The sequence below is a fragment of the Glandiceps talaboti genome, chromosome 2 (assembly GCF_964340395.1).
Source record: "Glandiceps talaboti chromosome 2, keGlaTala1.1, whole genome shotgun sequence".
NCBI classification, from domain to species: Eukaryota; Metazoa; Hemichordata; class Enteropneusta; family Spengelidae; genus Glandiceps; species Glandiceps talaboti.
The window spans coordinates 33,543,943-33,568,169 of NC_135550.1; the positions used below are offsets into that span (position 1 = coordinate 33,543,943).

General features: G+C 34.7%; 1 protein-coding gene across 6 annotated transcripts in view; it reads left to right on the forward strand.

The window, feature by feature from the left end:
• Nucleotides 1-1,605: 1,605 nt before the first annotated feature.
• LOC144453849 (77 kDa echinoderm microtubule-associated protein-like) overlaps nt 1,606-24,227 on the forward strand; it is a 58,927-nt gene continuing 36,305 nt past the window's right edge. For 4 of the 6 annotated variants that reach the window (XM_078145216.1, XM_078145221.1, XM_078145217.1 and 1 more), the window contains exons 1-3: nt 1,606-1,653; nt 8,336-8,383; nt 23,928-24,077. In XM_078145216.1, the coding sequence (XP_078001342.1) occupies nt 1,623-1,653; nt 8,336-8,383; nt 23,928-24,077 (229 nt within the window). In that variant the 5' untranslated portion in view covers nt 1,606-1,622. Of the gene's footprint in view, nt 1,654-8,335; nt 8,384-17,463; nt 17,563-23,927; nt 24,078-24,227 lie in introns of those variants that run through there. The other 2 variants (XM_078145220.1, XM_078145219.1) reach the window with 2 other exon arrangements.

The following is a 24,227-nucleotide window of genomic DNA, read 5'->3' on the forward strand; positions in this document are numbered from 1 at the left end:
GTGTGTGTGTGTGTGTGTGTGTGTGTGTATTATTCCATCTTTTAATATTCTAAAACATGTTAAATTTGATGGCTCTTTCAAAGTGATTCAAAATAGGTCCAACATCCTGGTAGGTAAAGTATGAAGCCAGCATGAACTGGCTTTTTTTAAAAACTCTACAAAGAATATGTATGCCATGGCCTATATTACAGCAAGAGACACAGAAAAGATCTCAGGTATGCTAGTCTTGAATGACATGGCACAGTCATTTCTACTAGTGATCATGTGCTCATTTCTTCAAGTTCTGAAATGAAGAGTTTTACAAAGCAATTGTCTGAAACATCTGTAAATGATATGTTTTCTATGTCATGTACAGCATCATATATATAGAGGTCCTTGGGTATTCTAGTCACCAATGGCAGTGATGCCAGACCATGCAGAGATCTTTTGAAGTATACCAATTATGACTGTCATTTGATGTTTTTTATTTACCTTTAATGTTAGGCTGACCATACAAAACATGATGAATGCAGTGCTTACTGTATAAAAGAAGTCTTTTGTATTGGCACTCATATATTTGAACCCAATGTAAATCAGTTCTTTTCAGGGACATTTGCGCATATCTTGTTAGCCACTTTCATCTATCTTTCAATAGAATATATCGTGACCTAGCTGATTTTCTATGGTTCAACTTGGATCCATTTAGCATGCAGTTTAGCCAGTCAATGTGATTTGTAAAGTATTTTCACCATACATATTCCATTCATTCATTCATTCATTCATTCATTCATTCATTCATTCATTCTAACTAGAATGTTTGAGTACAGGTCAGTTCACCACTGCAATCATTGTAACAGTAGTTGACATTTCAAAATAACTGTGTCACTGGATAGTTCCTTCAAAGTTTAAGTTGTTTTCCAACTTCTGCTTTGGGTGTGCCACTACAATACAACATTATAAGTCAGGGACATTTGGTCTTACAACCAGAAGAACAATCAGCTATTGTTTGCGTTCAGGTTTTTTTTGTACCCATGTTGTTGATTGATTCACAAAAATAGACTTCAAGGTACTACTGTAGACCATTAAATATTCAAATCATTTGGGGTTTTTTCCTGACAAGTGATCCACTCGCTTGTTGCTATATTTTATTCTTCCATTTACTTGCATTAATTTTTTTTTCAGGTCAGTGAATATACTTTTGATTGATTTTACTTTACACTCATGTGTTAAGGAGATATGATCAATGCACGAACGAAGAGCAGCCGTAAAAATATATGGCTCAAGTACTCTATAGTAAAAACTAAAATTGACAAAACAAAGTTTACGGACGAACGCACTTGTAATGGGGAGGAGAAAGGTCGAACGAGTTGTGTCAATGACACCTATTCATTCACGTGCGTGTATTTCTTCATAAATAAAGAGTTTTGAGGACATTGAATGAACCATCCAGCTCTATTGGAGGGGTTTTTGTTATCTCATTTAGCCTTGTTACTGCGTGTCCTTTGACATGTATATTAAGTAGTCTTTCACTCATCCCCAAATGAACTTCAAATCGAGGAAGTAGAGGAGAGAGCGAGGCGCCTGCCAACCATTTACCCACAATCCTCATTTACATACATGTACATGTAGCAGTTCACGTCAAGATGGAGGCCGGTAATGGTATCCTCAGCGTGGGTGAGTTAAACTTTCCGTGTTCAATAACCGTTGTTTGAAAATGAATTTAGGGAGGTAAAACTGTATTTCTATTTCTTTGACATGATGCCCGCTCGTGAAGGACGGGTTGTCATAAGTTTGTCTCTGTGCACGTCATCTCGGAGATGCGGTGTGTTGATTCCAATATTATTGGCAGTTTCTGGTTTCGCATCGATGGTTGTGGAAGTCGAGCAGTTTTGCAAATGATGTCATCACAACACTTTTGGTCAAATACAGTGGATGTACGATGCATGTCGGTTGATATCCGATTATGTTATCGCCCTAATTTGTGTTAGTATTGAAATCATGCCATATTAAATGATGTATATTATCGAACACAACGGACAACGAAGTCTCAGCTGTTATTGTGTATTCCAATCCATGCTTGGTCATTCAAGTCCATATGCAGTCGAGTGTCACATCCATGTATGAACTCATGCCCCGTTTGAGGATGTTGAATTCGTAAATCATTGTTCAAGAGTTGTAGAGTAGAAGTGACAGGTATTTGTCTGTGGTTTAACTCTAGACCTCTGAATCACAGTTTTATTCATTTATCCGTAGTGTACATACACGTAACGTGAAAAAGATGCAAGTCTATAAAGTAAACAAAATAGTGAGAAAATGTTAGGTTATGTATACATGTACTATTACATTGGGTATAAAAAGTGTTTGTTATGAGAATCAACATAACATGCTGTGAAACAAGAGTTCAAATTGCAAAAAAGTAGGTTTATTTTCACTTTATAAGATCACATTTTGTTGAATCACGTAAGTATCAAGTATCAATGAGTATAGTATCGTAGTGTATAAGTAACACAGACAAGAGACTAACACAATACTAGTCCTAGGCAGAGGAAGTCGTGAGCGAAATGCATGTGCCGTCTGCCAGCTGGTTTTATGGTTTTACTCTTGGAAGTATGACCATGAAAAAAAATCATATTTTTATCATACTTGTAGTTTATTTTCAAAGTGTTACAGTTTAAGCTTTCCTTAAAGGTCCATTACCATCCGAGTTATTGATATCCCAGGAAACAATGATAATCCTAAACCTCATGAACATTCCATGAATACTGGGAATGGTCCTGGGGTTTCCTTAGAAACAATTTTACCATTGAACATAAAATGAATGAATTCCAGAGGATACTTTGTATGACAAAAAAATAATAAAGGAATACAGTTACTTGAAATTTGTGTGAGTGCTGAAATAAATATTGTTACGATATTCTTGTTTTGATATTTTTTTTGAATGGGAATATTTGCCCCAACTGTACAATATTTGATACTCTGTTGTAAATAAATGTGTCAATGAATCACTTGTTTTTCTGCGAAAATGCAAGAAAAAACATTTTATTTTTTGTAGGGAAACCAATTTATTTATAGTGTATGCCAGGAAATTATAACATCCTACACGCTATCAATGTTATAAAAAAGAGCCTCATTTGTACATCAACATTTGAATGCAATATGGTTATATTGGAATATGAACAGTGTTTTTGCTAAGGTTTGGGAACCCCGGTAACAGAAAGGGGGAAAGAGGTAAAACTGGTAGTGCTTCCCATGCAATGTATCATAGTTTAGGTGGGGAACCCCGGTAAAATGATGTGGGAACCCCGGTAGATTTTACCTATTTACCGCCCTTAAATAAAACACTGATGAATATGCCATGTAACTATTACAAAGGTTCCAAGTAATTTTGCTTAGGTATGGGAACCATGCGACAGAGTGGTGAAATTTGGTAAAAACTGCATGGATTTCCATACACTTCATACCTGTACAATTTGGGTGGAGAGTATAATATGAATTTTATGAACTCAGCTACATTTTACCTACTTCCTGCTGCATTTTAACATCAAAATAAACATAAATGTAAGTTGTAGCCTAGGAATACCTGTAGTACCAGCATTTATTATTAATACAACCGTTAATCGTTATCATTGATATCACTTACACGTTCCTTCTCTATAGTTGTACCATTTTATATTTGAATTGTAGGTCACCATCTGCTATTGTTTTTAACATTTGATAACAAGTCAGACTCTCCTTACTATTCTAATTAAATTGCTAGACTTGATAAATCATTAATCAATATTACAGGATTATTTATGCATGAAAATAAAAATTTGAAAGCACACGAACTATTTAGATCGATATTTATCATGATGGATGACTCATTCTTAGTAACTAAATAAACACTGACAGTGGATTTCATTCAGAACTGTCATATGAATCAATAAATCCAATATTTTGCCACTGATGATAAAAATGTAAAGATTGTAATGTTTATTATTAGATTATGTAATTGTTAGCCAGGGTAGGAATGGAATGGCCAGGCTACTCTCACCTTGAGTGTGTATCAGCCTGTGAACAGAGAAATGAAAATATGCAAATGTGAAATAAACAAGGTTTTGAAGCCCCATTATCACCACCTGTTACATATAAACAGACTTTGTATTAACACTCACCTATGCCATTTTATAGAAATTTTTTCATTTTTTAATGTGTCAATAACATACTGTGTTACCATGTATCATGTAGACAATTAGAAAATTGTCGGGTTGCCATGGCTACTGTCTAGGGTGCAGAGAAGGTTAATAATGCAATTCAAACATAGCTTTTTAGACAAACTGTTTTTAGTCTATCAGAATGTATGCATTGAATTAGTACTGACAGAATTGTGATTGTACTCAGAAGTTAATCAATAATGTAGCTAAAATTGTGTATAGGAAAAGTAAAATAGGAAAGTGTATAATAATTACAATAATGGGCTAATTAAATATGCAAATAATGAAATTAATTGTTCTTCATATGAAAATGTATAATTACAAAAATAGTCTAAATTTGTCATACAATTCCAGGGTTTGATAAGTCAGCATTTCTCAACAACAGTTGAACTAAAGAGAACACTTGTAAATAAATTGTGAAATACTACTTCATCATGATGTATAATATATGTTTTCTAATTACACATCATATACTGTAAAGAATATAATAAATTAAAAATAGATGTTGTGTATCTGTATACTTGATATATAGTGAAAATTTAAGATTGGATGGGAGGTTGAATTGTGACAAAGTAGGCTATAGAACAACAAACACTGTATGCTTAACACTAGTAATAGTTACTACAATAATAGGCACCAATGAATTCAATTATGCCTTCATTTTGTTAAAAAGAACACAAACAATGATTATTTCATGTGATCATAAAGGAACCCCTTGTACATGTAATAAAACATACCTCAGTACTTGTAATATGCTAGGATACAGAGTCTATTGAAAGGTGTTTCCATGTCAACGGTTATGATGGAGTATTTCATCTGTAGGTCAATTTTTTACAATATTCACAGGAAAAGAAAGATTCTGTTAATTGAATATCATGCTTTATGAGGAGATGGGTTGGGTATTGGTGGTATTGACATGACAGTGTCATCTTTTCATCTAGTGTAACTCTGAGGCTTATTGTATGTAGTCTGTAAGATACACTATATAGGTCCACATTGGAGGTTGATAGATGAATGGGTACAACTCAAAACATCTCATAAAAGACTAGCATGCAGGTCAGATGGGAAAAGGTGATATCATCTATGACTAACCTACCCATGTGTGGATGTTGACGCAAACTATGGTGGAACAATGGGGATGTGTGTGTGTGGGGGGGGGGGGTCAACTTTGACCTGCCCATTGGCAACTTACAGATAAAGTAAACATAACACTACCAAACAAACTAGGGTGGAACAGTTTGAGGATATATTGGGGGGGGGGGGGGGGGGTTTATCAGCTTTGACCTACCCATTGGGAGCATACAGGTAAAGTACACATAACACCACCAAGCAAACTAGGGTGGAACACTCTCTGAACTGAATACAATTGGAATAACAGCTTAGCTGACTGTAATTCTATCCTACAGTGTTAGCATGTGTTTTATCAGTAATGGTAGTCAGGGCAAGAGGTCATTATCCAAATTCCACATGGTTGATACAGATATGGCTGTGTCCTTAATGCAGAGGTCCGAGTGTCACCTGACTTGGTAAAGTGATATATCCATGCATTTCACCTAATGTAAGTGCAATCCAAAGAATTGTTTGTCCAATCTAGCCCCCCCCCCCCCTTCAACCTAGGGTGTGTCTGAGTGTTTGTAATCAATCATTTAGAAGTTATCACCACTTTGTGGTACAATGAACTATGCCCATATCCATTAAAATGTAACAATATGTATAATTATGTATGGGTAGATGAAATAAGGGGAGTGTCTGCTTTAATTGCCAATACAACATATCCAGGTGTGTTCCGCTATTGAATTCTTAGTTGTAAGTCCTTGACCAAACAGGATTTATTCAAGGATATCTTTTGTAAAGTTTTGTCTGTTGTTATGTTGGGTTAATCAAGGAGGGATGATTTACTGTTGAAAGTTCATGCAGTCAGACATTTTATAGCATGTAAACGTTACTGCTTTAGGCATGATACTTTGCATTGGTAGTATGAAATGTTAAGAGTTATCTGTGTAAACGTTACTGCTTTAGGCATGATACTTTGCATTGGTAGTATGAAATGTTAAGAGTTATCTGTGTTTTTCAAGAGATTTCAAGTACAGTTCAGTGTTATGATTATGATCTGGTGAAAACACTAAAAGTACCAGAGGTGAAAATATAGAGTCAAAGTATTGGTTGTAATAATTAATACTTAAAAAGTTCCCACTTACAACTCAAACTGTGATAGATTTTGGTGAAGTTATTGTGTAAATGATAATTACTCATACTATGAGGAATTACTAAGATGTGTTGATCACAGAGAATTTCTAATTTCAAAACAACAAACATCCTCACCCCAACATGTAGAAGACAATGGTACATGACATTGACCCTGTCTAGGTCTTTATTTCTTTATTAAGGTATATAAGTGTAATAAGTGCTATGACCTTCAGGAGCAACAACAATGAAATGTTATGACCCAGCCATGACATGATAAAACCTGTCATTTACAATGGCTCCATTATGCTACTTTGTACACTTTCAATATTAGCAATGATGCACCACTTTTAATAGCAATGATACACCACTTTTAATAGCAATGATACACCACTTTTAATAGCAATGACACACCACTTTTTTTGAAGCAAATTTAAGGAAAGTCAAGATATGTTCATGAAAGCTACAGATAGTAAAGTGTAATATTCTACTCTAGTTGATTACAGCCATTTTTGTATTCATTTTCTGATTAAAAATAATATTCATAGTGATATCAGCAGTGTTATAGTAAACAATGTTCATGTGGTATAGTAGTCATGATAAAGCAGAAGAAAGTCAACTTGTTGTCTATCAGTGCTGTCTTCTATTTAGGTCATGTACCTGGGGGGACATCTAGACACACTCCTGTATTTGCTAGTGATTGTACATTGCTGTATGACCTCAATGTATTCTATGGTCTGTTTGATGGTATAGTTCACAGTTCACTAACTTGAAATCACTTATTCTTTTCGGTGATTCAATAAGCTCTTTGTGTATTGCACGTTTCTAAATGAAATGTATGCTACAATAGAAGCATAGTTGATTCCATTGCTTACACTAAATTACAGGAATATTTTGTTTTCCTAAATCTTGGCTGGAGGCAGTGCTATTTGATGAGTTCTCTTTCATCTCATGGTGCAACGAGATAGGAACTCTTTCAGTCAGATAGTGTTTTTTAGTGAGCCAGGTGTTCATTGATCAATGTTATAGACTAGATAGGAACTGTTCAGTCAGATAGTGTTGTTTAGTTAGTCAGGTGTTCAATGTTATACTACTGACATGCATGGGCAGTGGTTTTAAACAAACTTGGCACAACTGTCAGATAATGTAGTCCAATTAGGTACATCACATTATTTCATGACTGCAATACAGACTGAGTGACGGCCATATTTGTCATAAAAATCCAGAATATGAGTATACATTAATGATCTGTGTGCATGTACATACATACATACATACATACATACATACATACGTACGTACGTACGTACGTACGTACGTACGTACGTACGTACGTACGTACATACATACATACATACATACATACATACATACATACATACATACATACATATATTACATAGTACATACATACATACATACATACATACATACATACATACATACATAATGATACATACATACACACACACACACACACACACACACACACACACATAAACACTTTCACCCTGTTAACAGAGCATCATCAGGTCAGTAAAAAATGAATACATATGGGAACAAGTTGAAGCATAGCAAAAATATTATAAAATGTTTTGATAAAGTAAAAATTAAGGTGGTGGAAGCCAATATTTATTCATATATTGTAGGAAAGAATATTATTTTCTATTTTAATGAAGCGATACATCCTTAATGGCAAGTTTTGAAAAGGCTTTCTTTTCAACTCTTTGCAAATAATTGAATTATGCAGCTGCTGTTGAAGTGTAGATGTCTGTGCCTTTTTTATTTTAATTCTCATCACATTCAGTCATGCAGCTACTTTATTGACATACTAAACATGTACTGATGTATATGACATGCACAAAGTTTTCATAGCATTCCCAAGTGGTTTGGTCCAATATATAAATACCTCAATGAGATTATCACTAATCAGAAAATAACAATGCATACTTTTTTGCCATTTTGTTGTCTTTTTACAGGTAAAAGACAGCCCTATGCTATTACAATTCCCTACTGTAATTGTCAAGGTATGGAATGATCTATATCAGTGAAGTCACTGCATTTTAGCTTTTTTCACCCTACCTTTTGACAGATACAATGCATGGGTATCTAATCACATGACATCCCTTTTGTAGTATACATTGTGTAGCCTATGAATACAGGAATTCCAGCTTCTACCACATACAGATAATAACTAATAGAATTGAAAGACTGCAATTCCCTCCTAGTTTCACCTTTGTATTTCTATTCAGTCAATTTTACAAAAGCAAAATAACATGTCTTCTTCAATGGGAAATGCCTTCTAATTAAATGATCCATATGTGTCTATAAGGATTAATGTATAGGTTGCTAAGAAACTAATCATGCTAATGTTATATTGTTTCCAGTTAGTGTTTGTAAAATTTGCCTTACATGTCCTTAAGAACATTAACATTAGTAAAATTTGATATTAATTGGATGTGTCTAATCATTATTCATGGATCATTATTTACATCAGAAATATAATTAATTTAACTGATACATTTATGTATAGGGGGAAGGGAGTTTTGTATGTTGGGGAGGGGGTTATGTATGTGGGGAGTGGGGTTATGTATGATGAAATGTCATTCATATCCAGAGATAATTTTAAGTCAAATGGCAAATGTAACATTACAAGTTCCAATTTATACAGTTTGCTACAAACCCCTACATCTAAGTCATTTTCATAGTTAGATAAGAAATCCAAATGCTGTTTTATCAATAAGTCCATCAAATTTTAATGATCATGTGAGGGTACTCATGTTCACTTTGTAAGTATTTGTCTTCCCCAGAGTACACAAACATGACACATGACATACGTCTTTAGTAAAGTCAAAAAGTTTTCCCAGAATACACAAACAGACACATGACACACGTCTTTAGTAAAGTCAAAAAGATTTCCTAGAGTACACAAACAGACACATGACAGACGTCTTTAGTAAAGTCAAAAAGCTTTCCCAGAATACACAAACAGACACATGACACACGTCTTTAGTAAAGTCAAAAAGATTTCCTAGAGTACACAAACAGACACATGACAGACGTCTTTAGTAAAGTCAAAAAGATTTCCTAGAGTACACAAACAGACTCATGACACATGTCTTTAGTAAAGTCAACAAGTTTTCCCAGAATACACAAACAGACACATGACATACGTCTTTAGTAAAGTCAAAAAGATTTCCTAGAGTACACAGACACATGACACACGTCTTTAGTAAAGTCAAAAAGATTTCCCAGAATACACAAACAGACACATGACACATGTCTTTAGTAAAGTCAAAAAGATTTCCCAGAGTACACAAACAGACACATGACAGACGTCTTTAGTAAAGTCTAAAAGCTTTCCCAGAGTACACAAACAGACACATGACACAAGTCATACTATAGTAAAGAGATACTTAATTATAGGACTAAAAAGTATACATGTCATCAGTTGTAAGACTAAAATATGGATACTTTATAGCAGTAAAAGTATACAGGTGTAAAACTAAAATATTGATACTTCATAGCAGTAAAAGTATCCAACAGTTGTAATACATTTCAAACCATGATATACATCTCATCTCTTCTATAGCTCTGACAAAATTTGCATGAATATTTATTAGTACTGTACATTGGTTTCAATTTTTGTCATTGCATTTGCAGAGTAGAGCTGAGCTGTACAGTTAGTAGAATTCAGTTGATGTGATCATTTTTAGAACTTATACTACGACTAGACTGACTTGGCCAATCAGAGGCCTTGATTTCGGTTGGTTATATGAAGCCATAACCCACGCTTTCTTAGGGGTGTGACCTATATTACGCTCAGCACTCAATTTGCATGCAACAAATTACACAAAATTTTGAAAAAGATCCGTTAAAGCCAATCACACCGTAGTATAAGTAAGATAGACAACTCATTCGGTAGGGTTATGTGCCAAAAACTCGCCCCCCCCCCCCCCCCTCCCTCATTTATTGGCACATAACCCTCCCGAACTCGTTGATTATCTACAATGTATTACTTAATCTATTTACAAAATGAATAATTCAAAACGTTTATATATGGACGTCGCCATGAGGCATGTAGCCTTCCTCTCCATGGTGGAACAAAGAGGGCAGTAACAGTGTTGTCCTTTTTTGTAGAATTTACAAACTGGACTGCACAAAATGTCCCTATGAAAGTTGAAAATGTCACCAAGTAAGTAGTGTACAAATATGCATCCAGCCCTGAATGATTACTTTTGTTTCACCATTCGATTAGATTAACTAATGAGTGATGAAGTTGGTTGTAGGAGGTGTAGAATCAATATTGCACTGAATAGTGTACAAAATGGGATGCAGTATAATTGTATGATATATTAACTTTTACAGGTTAAATATTATCTCCATATTGAATTATCGTTTTCGTTCAAATAGAGAGACTCCATTTTTAACTAGGTTGCTGTACAGGTGCAGTTGATGGTGAGCTGAAAGAGTTTTGTATTTTAATGAAAAGATGCAGTTTACTCAGTGCAAAAATTAAGTTTTTTCCAAAGATTTGAAATTTAAAGATTGGCTGTTTGGGCTACGTCTGGTTCATCATAGCCCCAGAACAGTGATGACAATCATAATCAGGGGTGAACAAATCCACTGGTCCTGGGTCCGGGACGAGCGATTTTTTTGGGCAGACCACACAAATTTTACCTTGTGTAGTCCATCGGACCAGTACCTTACTGTTAATAACTATGTTAAAAAGTCGTCTGAATATACAGATTCATAGGTAAGATTTAATGTTTCCCATTAGCGGGACATTGGACCACTAATTCTTTCAGCAGGACCACTGGATTTTTTAAGGCACTGGTCCAGGGACCACCAGTTCACAAAATGATTTGTTCACCCCTGATGATACAAGAAGTTCATTATTCACCATTCACATAATTTGTTGATATGTAGTAAATGCGTTTCTACCGTGGTACATATAAATTTTGAATGTGAAGTATGTTGATGTTATTTCATATAAATGTTGTTATTAGGCCAAAAAAATATATATATCTGGTTCTGGTCAGCGAGTGCATGCCCTGAATACCCCTGCGTCAATTTTTTTTTCCAATAATTTTTGCTTTCCTGTTCCTTATTTATTCCTGATATCAGGAGAACAAGCAGCTGAAATCTACCCTAGATGCCAAGACTGCTTAAATACAAAGCCTAAACTGCTTCGCAGAAAAAGGAAGTTTTTTTTCAAGCGATAAATAAGATAGAACAGAGTATGTAAAGTGTCAAAAAAATGTGTATTTACTAATTTGCAACAAAAAAAAAAGAAAAAAAAGAAAAGAAAAAAAAAATTCGCGTCGTCACACCACTTTAGAAAGTTTACACTGACCAGAACCAGATATATATTTTTTTTGGCCTTATAGATCTATTATACAGGTAGAACCAAATGTCATTTTGTGATAAACTGAAGTGATTCGATCTACAACATTATTCTACACTTTGATGACATTATAATGCATGATGACCCTTGACCTTATTTGACCCTAGCTATTGTTTAAGATATTGATGGCAGTATGCATGGCAGAAAATCTTAGTATAAAATTGAATACATGTATTAAGGTGTATAAAACAAATGTTTGTATAGTTGAAATAAGTTGTGTTCATATCAATCACAGGTGGAGTGTTTCATTTGTTTTGTTTGTTAAATAACAATCTGGCTTCAAGAATTCTGTCTTTATGGTATCCTCCTCTTTATAATTTTGTCCATGTCTAGACTAAAATGCCTATCTAAGTGGTGGTTGCTCTGGTCTGGTTCCTATACAGTATCGTTACCATTTAGTTCTCTAAATTCAGGTTTAGTTAGATACCACATTGGCATCCAGACTATGGTTACTCATATACATTAGTTCAACAGTCCATGCAAGTAAATGATAAAAACCCTAAATACTTTACGACTTCATAGCAACCACTGTTTAGATGTTTACTCAAGTGTCTGTTGGCCAACAAACAATGCAGGATTACATGAATGCAAACTACTGTAGCGTGCCATATCTGTTGTAGGAGAATTTGAGTATGGTATTCACAGTGATAAGGTTATCCATTTCTCACAAAAGGATGACTATTTAGATATTAGATATTTTTAAAAATCAACATAAAATGGTAATTACATGTCTAATTTTCAAGGAGTCATCATGTCTACAATATGAATATTTCTAACTTTAACAGGAATATAATTAATGTGATATTGATTACCAGTGTTAGAAGACTTCAACATTTCAGTTATATATAAAGAAATATTTAAATTTTTACATTACTAGTAGTTGTTCAAAGATGAGAAAAGTACTGTAACACAACTTTGAAGAAGAAATACACAGAAATGAAATTATAGGATGGCTATTTAATAGCTTCTATGAAACTTGATATGTTGTCAAAGTGAATATTGTTTTTTTATTTTCTATAATTTTCTAGAATAAAACACCATAAACTCATAGTACTTGATCAGATTTATACATTCAGTTTGAATATCTTTGAAAAATGCTGACATTGAAAAATAATATTCAATACTTAATAATAAGGTTGACATATAAACAATAATGTTAGATATGTAAGGCTTTGTGTAAGTTTGGTCAGATATGACCATATATCAAATACTGAATAAAGTCTGGCAAACATGGAGAATTAGTCATTGCTGTGTTGTCAAGGTAATAATAAGTGACACCAAAGGAAAATAAACTATCAAAAGAAAATGTTTTCTATGGAGTCATTTACAAATAGTTGGTTGCCAAGTTAACTAGCCGGTATACAGCAATATGACAAATATTTGTCTAGTCCTATACACACTACAATCGCTACTGTATAGCCATAAAATGATCTCCACTGTACAACCAAATGGATTTCTCTAACACAGAGTTCTGTTTTTGCCACCAACAGCAAAAGGTTATGGTATTGTACATGTAACATTGATATAAACACGATGACATTATCATGTCCTCACAACACTTACTTTCAAACTGGAGGTTGAGTTTGTAGTAAATTGAACAAGTAACCATTTACAATCACCTATTGGTACAGTGTGTGATGGACTACTTACTACTGACTGTTCACAATTTCACCAGCAGTAGATTTAGCTAGATTTTAGATGTTTGACTATACATGGAGAGAGAGAGAGAACATAGAAAATGAAAATGACTATACATAATACTAACTAGACTATGGTAGGATATAGAAGTTTTCCATACAAAGCGTGAGACATAGGTAGAAACATAAAACTTTACACTTTGGAAATTGTCCTCAAAGTTAGCTCACGTCTGTGAAACTTTGTTTTCTATGTGACTACCATAATCTCTATGCACTCAACTTCAAAGAGATTGATATAGATCAAACAGAGTTATCATAGCATTGCAATTCAGCTATCCCATTGCAAGTCTGTGTGAAATTCTTAGATCCGTCTGATTGAGGGCGCTCTATACATTCTCAATTCAAGTTTTCTGATCCTTCGGGCTGATTATTTGTGAAGAACAAAATAGAGTGTGATTTCAACCAGAGTGTACAATTGAAGATTTCAAAATTGATGATTATATCTTTTGAATAAAAAAAAGTGGCTAACCTCATGTACTCACATGCGAGTAACTTTTGACCTTTGCCTTGGAATACAGGGTAGACCATCAAAATTAAGTTATTACTTACATATTGCAGACACTTTGTAGCAGTTATGTGTGGCTAATGTCTTTTAGATCATGTCTATAGATAATGCAGAACCAGATAAACATACACATGTATTGTTTTTGGTGCTCATATAACTTTTTACTCAATGGCAGCCATATTTGTAGTGAACAACCATGATTTACCACATAACTCAAAACCGTTAATACATAGCTAGTGACTACATTCAAGTATCAAAACTTTCTTTTTAGATATTGACCTTTCGCCTTGATTGATCTTCTGGTTCAGTTATCGAAATTCATCAATTTCCTACAGTATCAGGCTTGTATTACATATAAATATGTTGTGCTGCAATTAATCTATGCCAGGGGTAATAATTGTGAGCACCTTGAGCTCTCAGGAGGATAGGCCATTTAAAATTCGCATCATTATTATTATTTTTATTATTATGATTCACTGGCATATATGTTTAGCATGACAATCAAGTTTGAAAAGCAGATATTAAAGCTGAACTATGTGATTTGTACATAATTATAGCCATACTGTTTAAAGTATTATAAAAAATGAGCTGTATTTTACTTCTAATTGTGTCAATCTGTTCAGACTTATGGTCATACATCTACAATAGGGTCTGTGCATCTCCTTCAGATTTGTGGTCATACAATGGGTCTGTGCATCTGTCAATCTGTTCGTTTGTAATACGTCATTTTTCAGACATCCAATATCCAATTTCTTTCAAACCAATGCATGTCACTGTGTTTCGTGACATACAAATGTAACCAAATGGTGGCCATATTTGTAGTTAAAAATTAATATTTACAGCGTGACTCACACACTGTAATACATAGTAACTCCATTCAAGCGTCTAACCCCCTATTATCAGGTAAAGCTTTCTTTTAAGACATTGACCTTTCACCTTGACTTTTAGGGTCAATTATCTTGCCTATCACCAAGACATTGTTTGTTGCCAATTTCTTTTCATATCATGTACACAGGTAATGTAAGAGAAGAACATATATATGCTTGGCTTAGTTTTAGTGCTCATATCACTTTTTACTGAATGGCGGCCATATTTAGAGTAGCAAATCAATATATTTCTGCATAAATAAAAAACTTCAGTACATACAGTCCATTCAAGTGTCTAACCCCACATGATCACATGGAAGCTGTCTTGTTGTAAGAAAGGAATCTTTGATCTTGACCTTGACTTTTTGGTCAATTATCAAAATCAAGCTATTTCTTGCATAGTGCAGACCCCATCTATAGCATTTAAATGTGGCCAATTTCTTTCAAAATGATGTCTAAAGGTAATGCAGAACAAGAGAAGAAGCGATGCATTACTTTTGGTGCTCACATAATTAAATTTAATTAAATGGTGACCATATTTGTAGTGAACAGTTATGATTTACTGCATGACTCAAAAACTTTAATACACGAAGACACCATTCAAGTGTCTATCCCTATACTATTAGGGTGAAATGTTCTTTGAAACCTTGACCTTTGACCTCGACCTTCATGAGAAAATATCATAATCCTGTCATTTCCTGCATATCCCAGACACTTTTTAGTATTTATTTATCTATTGCCACTAATACCTTTTAAAATCAACTCACCTATCAATCACAAAGAAGTAATGTGTCTTCTATGAAGACTTATGCATTTTATTTTGTGGGGTGGGCAGGGGTTTCAAGACATATATAGTGGGCCTTAGTTTGTAAGCTGAATTTATTAGCAGAGAAACAAATCATTTTTATGTTGGCGGGGTTCCCCTATGTGTTCCCTTCCTTTACCTTGTCGTAAATTCCAACTCCCTAGAGTTTGTCTATTGTTGGTAAATATGCCAATTCTCAAGTCAAACCTAACATGTATGCATACCTATGGCAACGCAATGAATGATGTAAACCTGATTTTATGTTTATTAGAAGTTTTAGTAGTTTAATCATAGCTTATCCAATCTTCAAAGGTACTTGTAGTACTATTAACAACAGGCATCAAGTCTGACAGTAGAAGCTTATCGGAATGAAACTGTTACAAAGACATTTTATGGCATAGTGTATGTTAAATTGTTGCTGAAGATTAGCATGACAAGGACAAAGAGGGGATTTACTTAAAAAGATGAAAGGCAACAAGAAACATCTGGAAAATTAGTGGAATGAGTCTGAATAAAAGTATCAGTGACAATCATGATAACAAGAATAAATGCATGTGTAGGAAGTTGTTCATAGAACCTTAATACTGGTGATAGAAGACAGCATACAGAACATAGCTGATCTCAAGAACACTTGAATGTCAAAGGTGAAATAAGGCAATGTCCTTTCGAGGCAGAAAGGAATGAGAAGGTGAAGGAATAACACCCCTTACACTGATGAAGAAAAAAACAGTAGTACAGTGATCATATTTTTAGTAGCACAGAAATTGAGATGAAAATTTGACAAACTTTTTATATTTCTCTTTCAACTTTTGGATATAAATTTGTGTTTGTCTCCTATGTGAACTGTTGTTACAGGCCTAATGAATTTTATGGACTCGAGAATCGATGCTTGTAGAGAAGTGAGGCATGATTAAGTCTCTTCAATAATTACATGTAACTTGTAAGCAATAATGGAGACTTTTGGCATCTGAATACCATCTTGTTTTCACTAGTTAGGTACATGTCTGTGTATGAGATGAGATGAAAAGAATTATGTATACACAGGTGGAACTTGTTGTTGAGAGAGTGGGTTTGGTTCCAAAAAAAGAGTCATGATGTCTACAAATACAGGAGGGGTTATTGTTATATGATGTAAAAATTGCACACACCCTCCAGTGTATTTTGAGTTGTTTGCCCAATTGAGATTGCCATATGTCTTATTAGTTGCATGTGCTTTATGAGTTGTTGAGATAATCAGTGTGTACTTACTAGTTATGCTGTGAGCTGGTCACTTATTAATACTACACCTACACCAGATGAAGTTGGTGATGAAATCAAAGAGCAGACATAAATAGACTGTATAGCAAATACCCAAGCACAAAGTGGCATACCTTGGTCATGCCATATTACAAATTCCTTTAAAGGGGATATACTGTGTTTAATCTGCTGCAAAGTTCACTTGTAATGCAGTCTCATCCCAAGCTGTCACCCCTGCTGTAAAGTTCTGAGTTCCTTAGCCAGTGTAACATGGGTATGTGTATAACCAATGTATGAAAGAATTCCCATTGAAAGAAGCTAGAGGATTTAGCATGGGAATTCAACATAATGCAGGCTATGTCCAGGAGAACTTGCAGCAGTGTGAATGAATTGTAGTTTTCAATTGGATGTTGGCACTGATTTATAGTCATACTATAAAAACAACATTGTATGTCAGTCAGAACCAAGTGACACGTGAACTGTGGTTGCAGTCCTGTGTATCGTTCAACTGACACAGTACAAAATCACATCACAGCATGGCTGAAACATTGCCGAATCCGTCAACAGACCAACAGCTACAACAACCACAGGAACAATTGTCAAATGAGTTACCTGACAAGCTACAGAATGTTGCAGAAGAAAACAACAATATTATGTTAGAACCAATTGATGAAGAGAGTGGCAGTTGGGGTAATACTTTATTATGATATAAATCTGTGCAGCCACATTCTTGTACTAATACTATCTTTTCATAGATTATAGTTATAATACTTAGGGTCAGAATAACATCAATATACATTTCTAACTTTAATTTTGCAATTTGATTATTAATTCAATAAGTAGGGAAAATATGAAAATGTTTCTTTTATAAACAATATGAGTAGATTATATTATGATCAAAGGTATCAATGGTGGATGTGACATATTCTCAACTACTGTTAAGAGATGAGCACACATTGAAATATGAGTAATGACAAGCTAGCTATATCAGTTACATCTATGTGGCCAGGGATTTCTTTGGGGATATACCGAAATATCAATAGCTGAATAATTTACATATATGTAATAACCAAATAAGGTATTTATGGTCACTTTTTGAACCTTAGTTGAAACTTGAATCTGTCATTTGTGGTGACATATAATATAAATGTGAGACAGATAGCCTAAGAGTGATCAAATTCAAACTATATATAATGTGATATCTTGTGAAACATGTGAACTCAATACCCTCAATACCAAGTAGGCCAAATTATGTCTAAGTGGCATTGATTTGGTTTTATTGACAGACCAGTAAAGTCTTACAAACATTACTCAGTAATGTTTTTTGTAAGGTTTACCTTCTAACCACCTTCAGAAAACACAGATTGTATCCTTGGTTAACATTTCTGCACAAATACCCTGTAATGCTTTTGATTTATTAAATTGTAAATTGTGTTCACATGAACTTTTCATCAGATAGCAATGTGGACTGAGGGTAGTTTCAGTAATAACACAGAGAGAAGGGGAATTATTTATATATAAATGTCTCTTTAAATTTCATATTATAATTGAAAAATAACTTCAATATTTAAGATCTTCTTTATTAATATTAGTAACATTAATCGTTTGTTGACTAATTGTTGGATAAGTATAAGCTTTTGTTTTTTGGTAAATAGATAGTTTAATTTCTTCCATGTTCAAGTTTGTTTGACTGATCTGTTATGGTTGTTCAATTGTCATAGCGTCCTTTTTAAAATCTTTGCTCTTTGAATATCTTGCGCCTCTAAATGAATCTTTGCTATGTCAACATTGATATCCATTCCACAATGTACATTCAACTGTTACTAGAATATTGTGCGGTAGTGTTGGGATTAAACACGATTAGTTAAACTGAGTAACAGTAGAGTATATATTGATGTTGTTGACAACACTATCTAATCATGTGTATCACTTTATCAGAGATGAGCTGAATTGTTGTAATATTTATAAACTAGAACAAGTTTGATGGGACAGTTTTATCACATCACGTGAAGTTATGACGAGCACAGACCCCAATGGAGATCACTTACATTATGTCTGGAATGCAGTACGTAATGTAAGGAAAGCCTTGAGACAGTCAGCTGGTCTGCCATTGAAATTTACAGATAAAACACTATTTTGGAAGTATGTTATGTACAAATGCAAATTTATCAGGTTCAGTATTGAACTTTCTTTCTTTGACACAGTCAACAGAATGAGTTGGTCATACAATACATTATATCCAGATAATAATGAAAGTCATTAGTATACATACATTTAAGTTACTTGTACAAAATAATATTCAGTGATTTCTGCATGACATGACATGAGGCTAATATATGAATTTCAAATGACATGAATTTTTGAAAAGATATTATTATTATATAGAGCATACATGTTGGTAGGGAGGAATAGGGTTGGGTACATGCACTGCTGGCATTGTAGTTGTGCATCCTAAAATAAATAGGTAAAATAGATAAATAGATAAATACTGTAGATAGATAAAAAGAACAGAATGAAGAACATTCTATATAATTGTGCTCTTAAATATTTGAAAAGTGTGTCAGTTGCCCCTGCAACACTTAAAAACATCCAAATGTTATGATGATCTGTTCTGACTTAAATTTTACACTTTGAATGCTTCAGTGCACTGTGCTTGCACTTGCACTAAGTACGTAAAATAGAGACAACATCAACAACCATTAATGTCTGCCATAGTCTGTAAGGTACGCCATGACTGGGCATCTCAATCATCAGTAGTCTGTAAGGTATGCCAGGATGGGGAGCCATCAAACATCAGTATTCTGTAAGGTACGCCAGGATGGGGTACCATCAAACATCAGTAGTCTGTAAGGTACGCCAGGATGGGGTGCCATCAAACATCAGTAGTCTGTAAGGTATGCCAGGATGGGGTGCCATCGAACATCAGTAGTCTGTAAGGTATGCCAGGATGGGGTGCCATCAAACATCAGTAGTCTGTAAGGTATGCCAGGATGGGGTGCCATCAAACATCAGTAGTCTGTAAGGTATGCCAGGATGGGGTGCCATAACATCAGTAGTCTGTAAGGTAAGCCAGGATCGAGTGCCATCAAACATCAGTAGTCTGTAAGGTATGCCAGGATGGGGTGCCATCAAACATCAGTAGTCTGTAAGGTACGCCAGGACGGGGTGCCATCAAACATCAGTAGTCTGTAAGGTATGCCAGGACGGGGTGTCATCAAACATCAGTAGTCTGTAAAGTATGCCAGGATGGGGTGCCATCAAACATCAGTAGTCTGTAAGGTACGCCAGGATGGGGTGCCATCAAACATCAGTAGTCTGTAAGGTACGCCAGGATGGAGTGCCATCAAACATCAGTAGTCTGTAAGGTATGTCAGGATGGGGTGCCATCAAACATCAGTAGTCTGTAAGTTACGCCAGGATGGGATGCCATCAAACATCAGTAGCCTGTAAGGTATGCCAGGATGGGGTGCCATCAAACATCAGTAGTCTGTAAGGTATGCCAGGATGGGGTGCCATCAAACATCAGTAGTCTGTAAGGTACGCCAGGATGGGGTGCCATCGAACATCAGCAGTCTGTAAGGTACGCCAGGATGGGGTGCCATCGAACATCAGCAGTCTGTAAGGTACGCCAGGATGGGGTGCCATCGAACATCAGCAGTCTGTAAGGTACGCCAGGATGGGGTGTCATCAAACATCAGTAGTCTGTAAAGTATGCCAGGATGGGGTGCCATCGAACATCAGTAGTCTGTAAGGTACGCCAGGATGGGGTGCCATCGAACATCAGTAGTCTGTAAGGTATGCCAGGATGGGGTGCCATCAAACATCAGTAGTCTGTAAGGTATGCCAGGATGGGGTGCCATCAAACATCAGTAGTCTGTAAGGTATGCCAGGATGGGGTGCCATCAAACATCAGTAGTCTGTAAGTCTATAATTCCAAAATTATTAAGCAGATTGAGTTGAAATATGATGGGAACATTCTTAGTGGAGTTTAGATTAAGAATTGTTCGTGACATGATGATCTCATCAGTGATATGCTAATTAGGTCTAAAATGTGCCTTTTTTGTCAAAAATATATAGTTCCAAAGCTGCTTAGCAGATTGGGCTGAAATTTAATGGGGATGCATCTTGGGATGTGTAGATGAAGCTGCTGTATTCATAATGTGATGATCACAATATGCAGTGCTGAAGAACACAGAACCCAATATATGTTGTTAATGCAAAATAGAAGTGACTGTGACATTAGTGTTAGGGCTACATGTATGTATGGGGCTAGGGGCTAGGTTGGTGGTGGTGTTGTTGTTGTTGCTGCTGGCAGAAGGTGACAGTAGTGTTAGGGCTACATTTACATGGGGCTGGGGGCTAGGTTGGTGGTGGTGTTGTTGTTGTTGTTGCTGCTGGCAGAAGGTGACAGTAGTGTTATCACTATGGGCTAGGTTGATGCAGTAGTGTTGTTCCTTGGTTAGCCAACAGAAGTTTTTATCACTTTAAATAGAAACTGGGCTTGTGATATTCTTCTGTTGTTCAACTTCGTGGTGAGAAGCTAACTTACATGTAAATGTAACCCCACCTGTCTCAGATTGTAAATTATATGTTTGAAGTAGCTGTGCAACTTATTCTTCTATTATTACCTTGTTGAGTTGACATTATACACTAGGGTGAATACATTCATGTTATGGAATGTTGTTCCTTTATGATCAGTCCAGGGGGATTACTATAGGTGTTGTTTGTCAAAATCACCTACCTCCCACCTGAGTGGATATATGCAGCCACTGATGGGGTCCAGGTCAAATATCCATTGTTGAGAAATCAGTCACTGAAGCAGCATATGTGTTGGAACTTTGTATTCTCATGTGAAGAATTGGCCTGTAGAATGTGTCTTTTGTTATAATTTAGGATGAAATGAAATATAAGTAGTTATATTTCTAACCGTTTGGTTTTAAAGTAGTAATTTCAAGGTGTACCCTGAAACATAATCTTGATAGATTGGATTCTGTTCGTTGATTTGATTAAAGATGGCGCATCAGTTGACTTTATCTTATCCTCACCTCTTCTGCCTTGAAAAGATGTAAAGATAAAGAATCTGATACATGTAGAGAAATGCTTGTGATGACATGTTTGTGATGTTGTAGAGTTTTGTATCCATGGTTACAGTTCCTGTTTGTTTATATTAAACATGTCCCCTTACGAAACAGTTCATCTTCAATATGTGACCATACAAATACATGATTGCAATAAAGTGTACAGACATGACTAGGAACAAAGATGTTCTGTTACCGTTCAGGTATGTCAACATGAGTATACACGTATTTCAGTTCTACCATTCTGCTAGTATAAGCACTACATTGTATTTAATACCATTTTACCTAGACAGAAAGTCTGTTGCATGTCCAATTATTTGTTTAAAACACTGGTACTTAAACCCTTGTCAACAAAGATGAAATCTTGTACCTCTTCATTGGAACATAACTTTGCAGAGATCTTTTGTAAAAAGTCGTGGGAAATCAAGTAGATTTTATCTGCCATAAGTAAAGTAAGAACACAGGGTGCCAGAGGTTTTGAAAATAGAAATGGAACTAAACTGTATGCAGCACCAAATACTTAATCTCATCAGTGTTTACTTTTTGCCAAGTATCTACAAAACAGACCCCCAAGGTTTGTTCAAAGTATTTGTCATTACTAAGAGCTGACTTTTCTTTTGAAACTTCCACAGTTTCCAAATCTGCAAAGACCAGCAAATTTGAATAATAAACAAGAAAATTATAACTTTTCTGTTTAAACATGATAACAAAAATAGTTTGAAAAATAACTCCCAAGGGTAACATTGTGATATTGAAATGTTATTTTATTTATATATTACTTTTTTAGTGGGCTTTTATGTTGTTTTCACTCTTTGTGAGTTGATGTACATGTACTGGTATGTTTATACCAAACAAAATGACCATTCTACACATGCTGCAAAATGCTTTGTACATTGTCTGCTAGAATGAACCATGGATATTCTATGCTGCATTGTAGCATAAGATCATTTTTATTTATTTATTTAATGGAAAGCCAACACAAAAACATGTCGAACAGACAAAACTAACAAAATGCACATTAAAAACACATTACAAGGCAAATATATAAAATCAAGCTTGCCTGGTGGACTAGAGATGACAATCTTGCAAAATTGCATTAAAAAAACTTTTCAGAAAAAGTCAATCAAAATACTACAACAAAGATCATTATATTAAAGTTGTCATACATCTCTGAATGGCACAGTGTTTGAAAACATTAATTCTACTGAATCAGGTCTAAAACAATTAAATTTTGGGTTCTCCTCTGCCAAACATTAAAAGTAGCTTAGATAAATACAGCTATCATAAACATTATGTACACACTTGTATAAGAATATCATGTCTAAAAACATCCTCCACTGTGACAGAAAGAGAATGGGCAAATCAAATAATTTGCATCAATGTGCATAATTATGACAGTTAAAGATAAGCCCAGTTTTGTAACAAAGAAATTTGTCAATGATGAATTTTTCCTGAACTCTTTTGCCAAGGGGACCAAATAATTGAACCTTAAATATTTAAGTAAGTCTGCATACATATCCATATGATTGTGTAACTGTACACTTTGACAATATGTTCTGAAGTACATGCATAACAATATTTGAGATGTCATAACTTACTGATTAGGTCCCAGTGTATTTGTGAATACAAAGTTAATTTGTACATTGAAATATTGTTGTATAAATAGAAGGCATATGTGTATATGAACAGTCTGGTCTGTTGAAGGTTATACCAGAGATATGTCAGACCTAATTAACCATTTCAGTTTGTACTTCAATGATATAACATATCAAAATCTATTGGAAAAGCTGATATAGCAAATATGACATTTACCTTTTGTACAAATGTGAATATTTTGAAAACCCTGAGTATGCTTTTGTGAATGCTGCCCAAATGTTGAATTTATTACCGATAATACTTTGTTTTATTTGCTATTACACTGTCTGAATATTGGTTTTTAATTCTTTGAATTGATCATAATGCTCTTTGCTGTTACAGAGGATTTATTAAATGGAGATATGGAAGACCGAATTGCTGTTTTAGAGAAGAAGGTATCACAACAAGATGATGAGATTATATGTTTGAAGACAGCATTAGCTGATGTTGTCAGACGTATGGGAACATTAGAAGGCAAGAGACCAGGAAAGTGTAAGTATTTACTAGCAGTTTTTCTCAAATTATAATTCTTTGATAAATTACAGAGAATGCAAACTTTTGTTTACCTGGAAATAATTCTTGCATTTAAATTTTCATAGATTTTTGGACCAGGCTTTCATATAATTTGAATTTATGTAATTT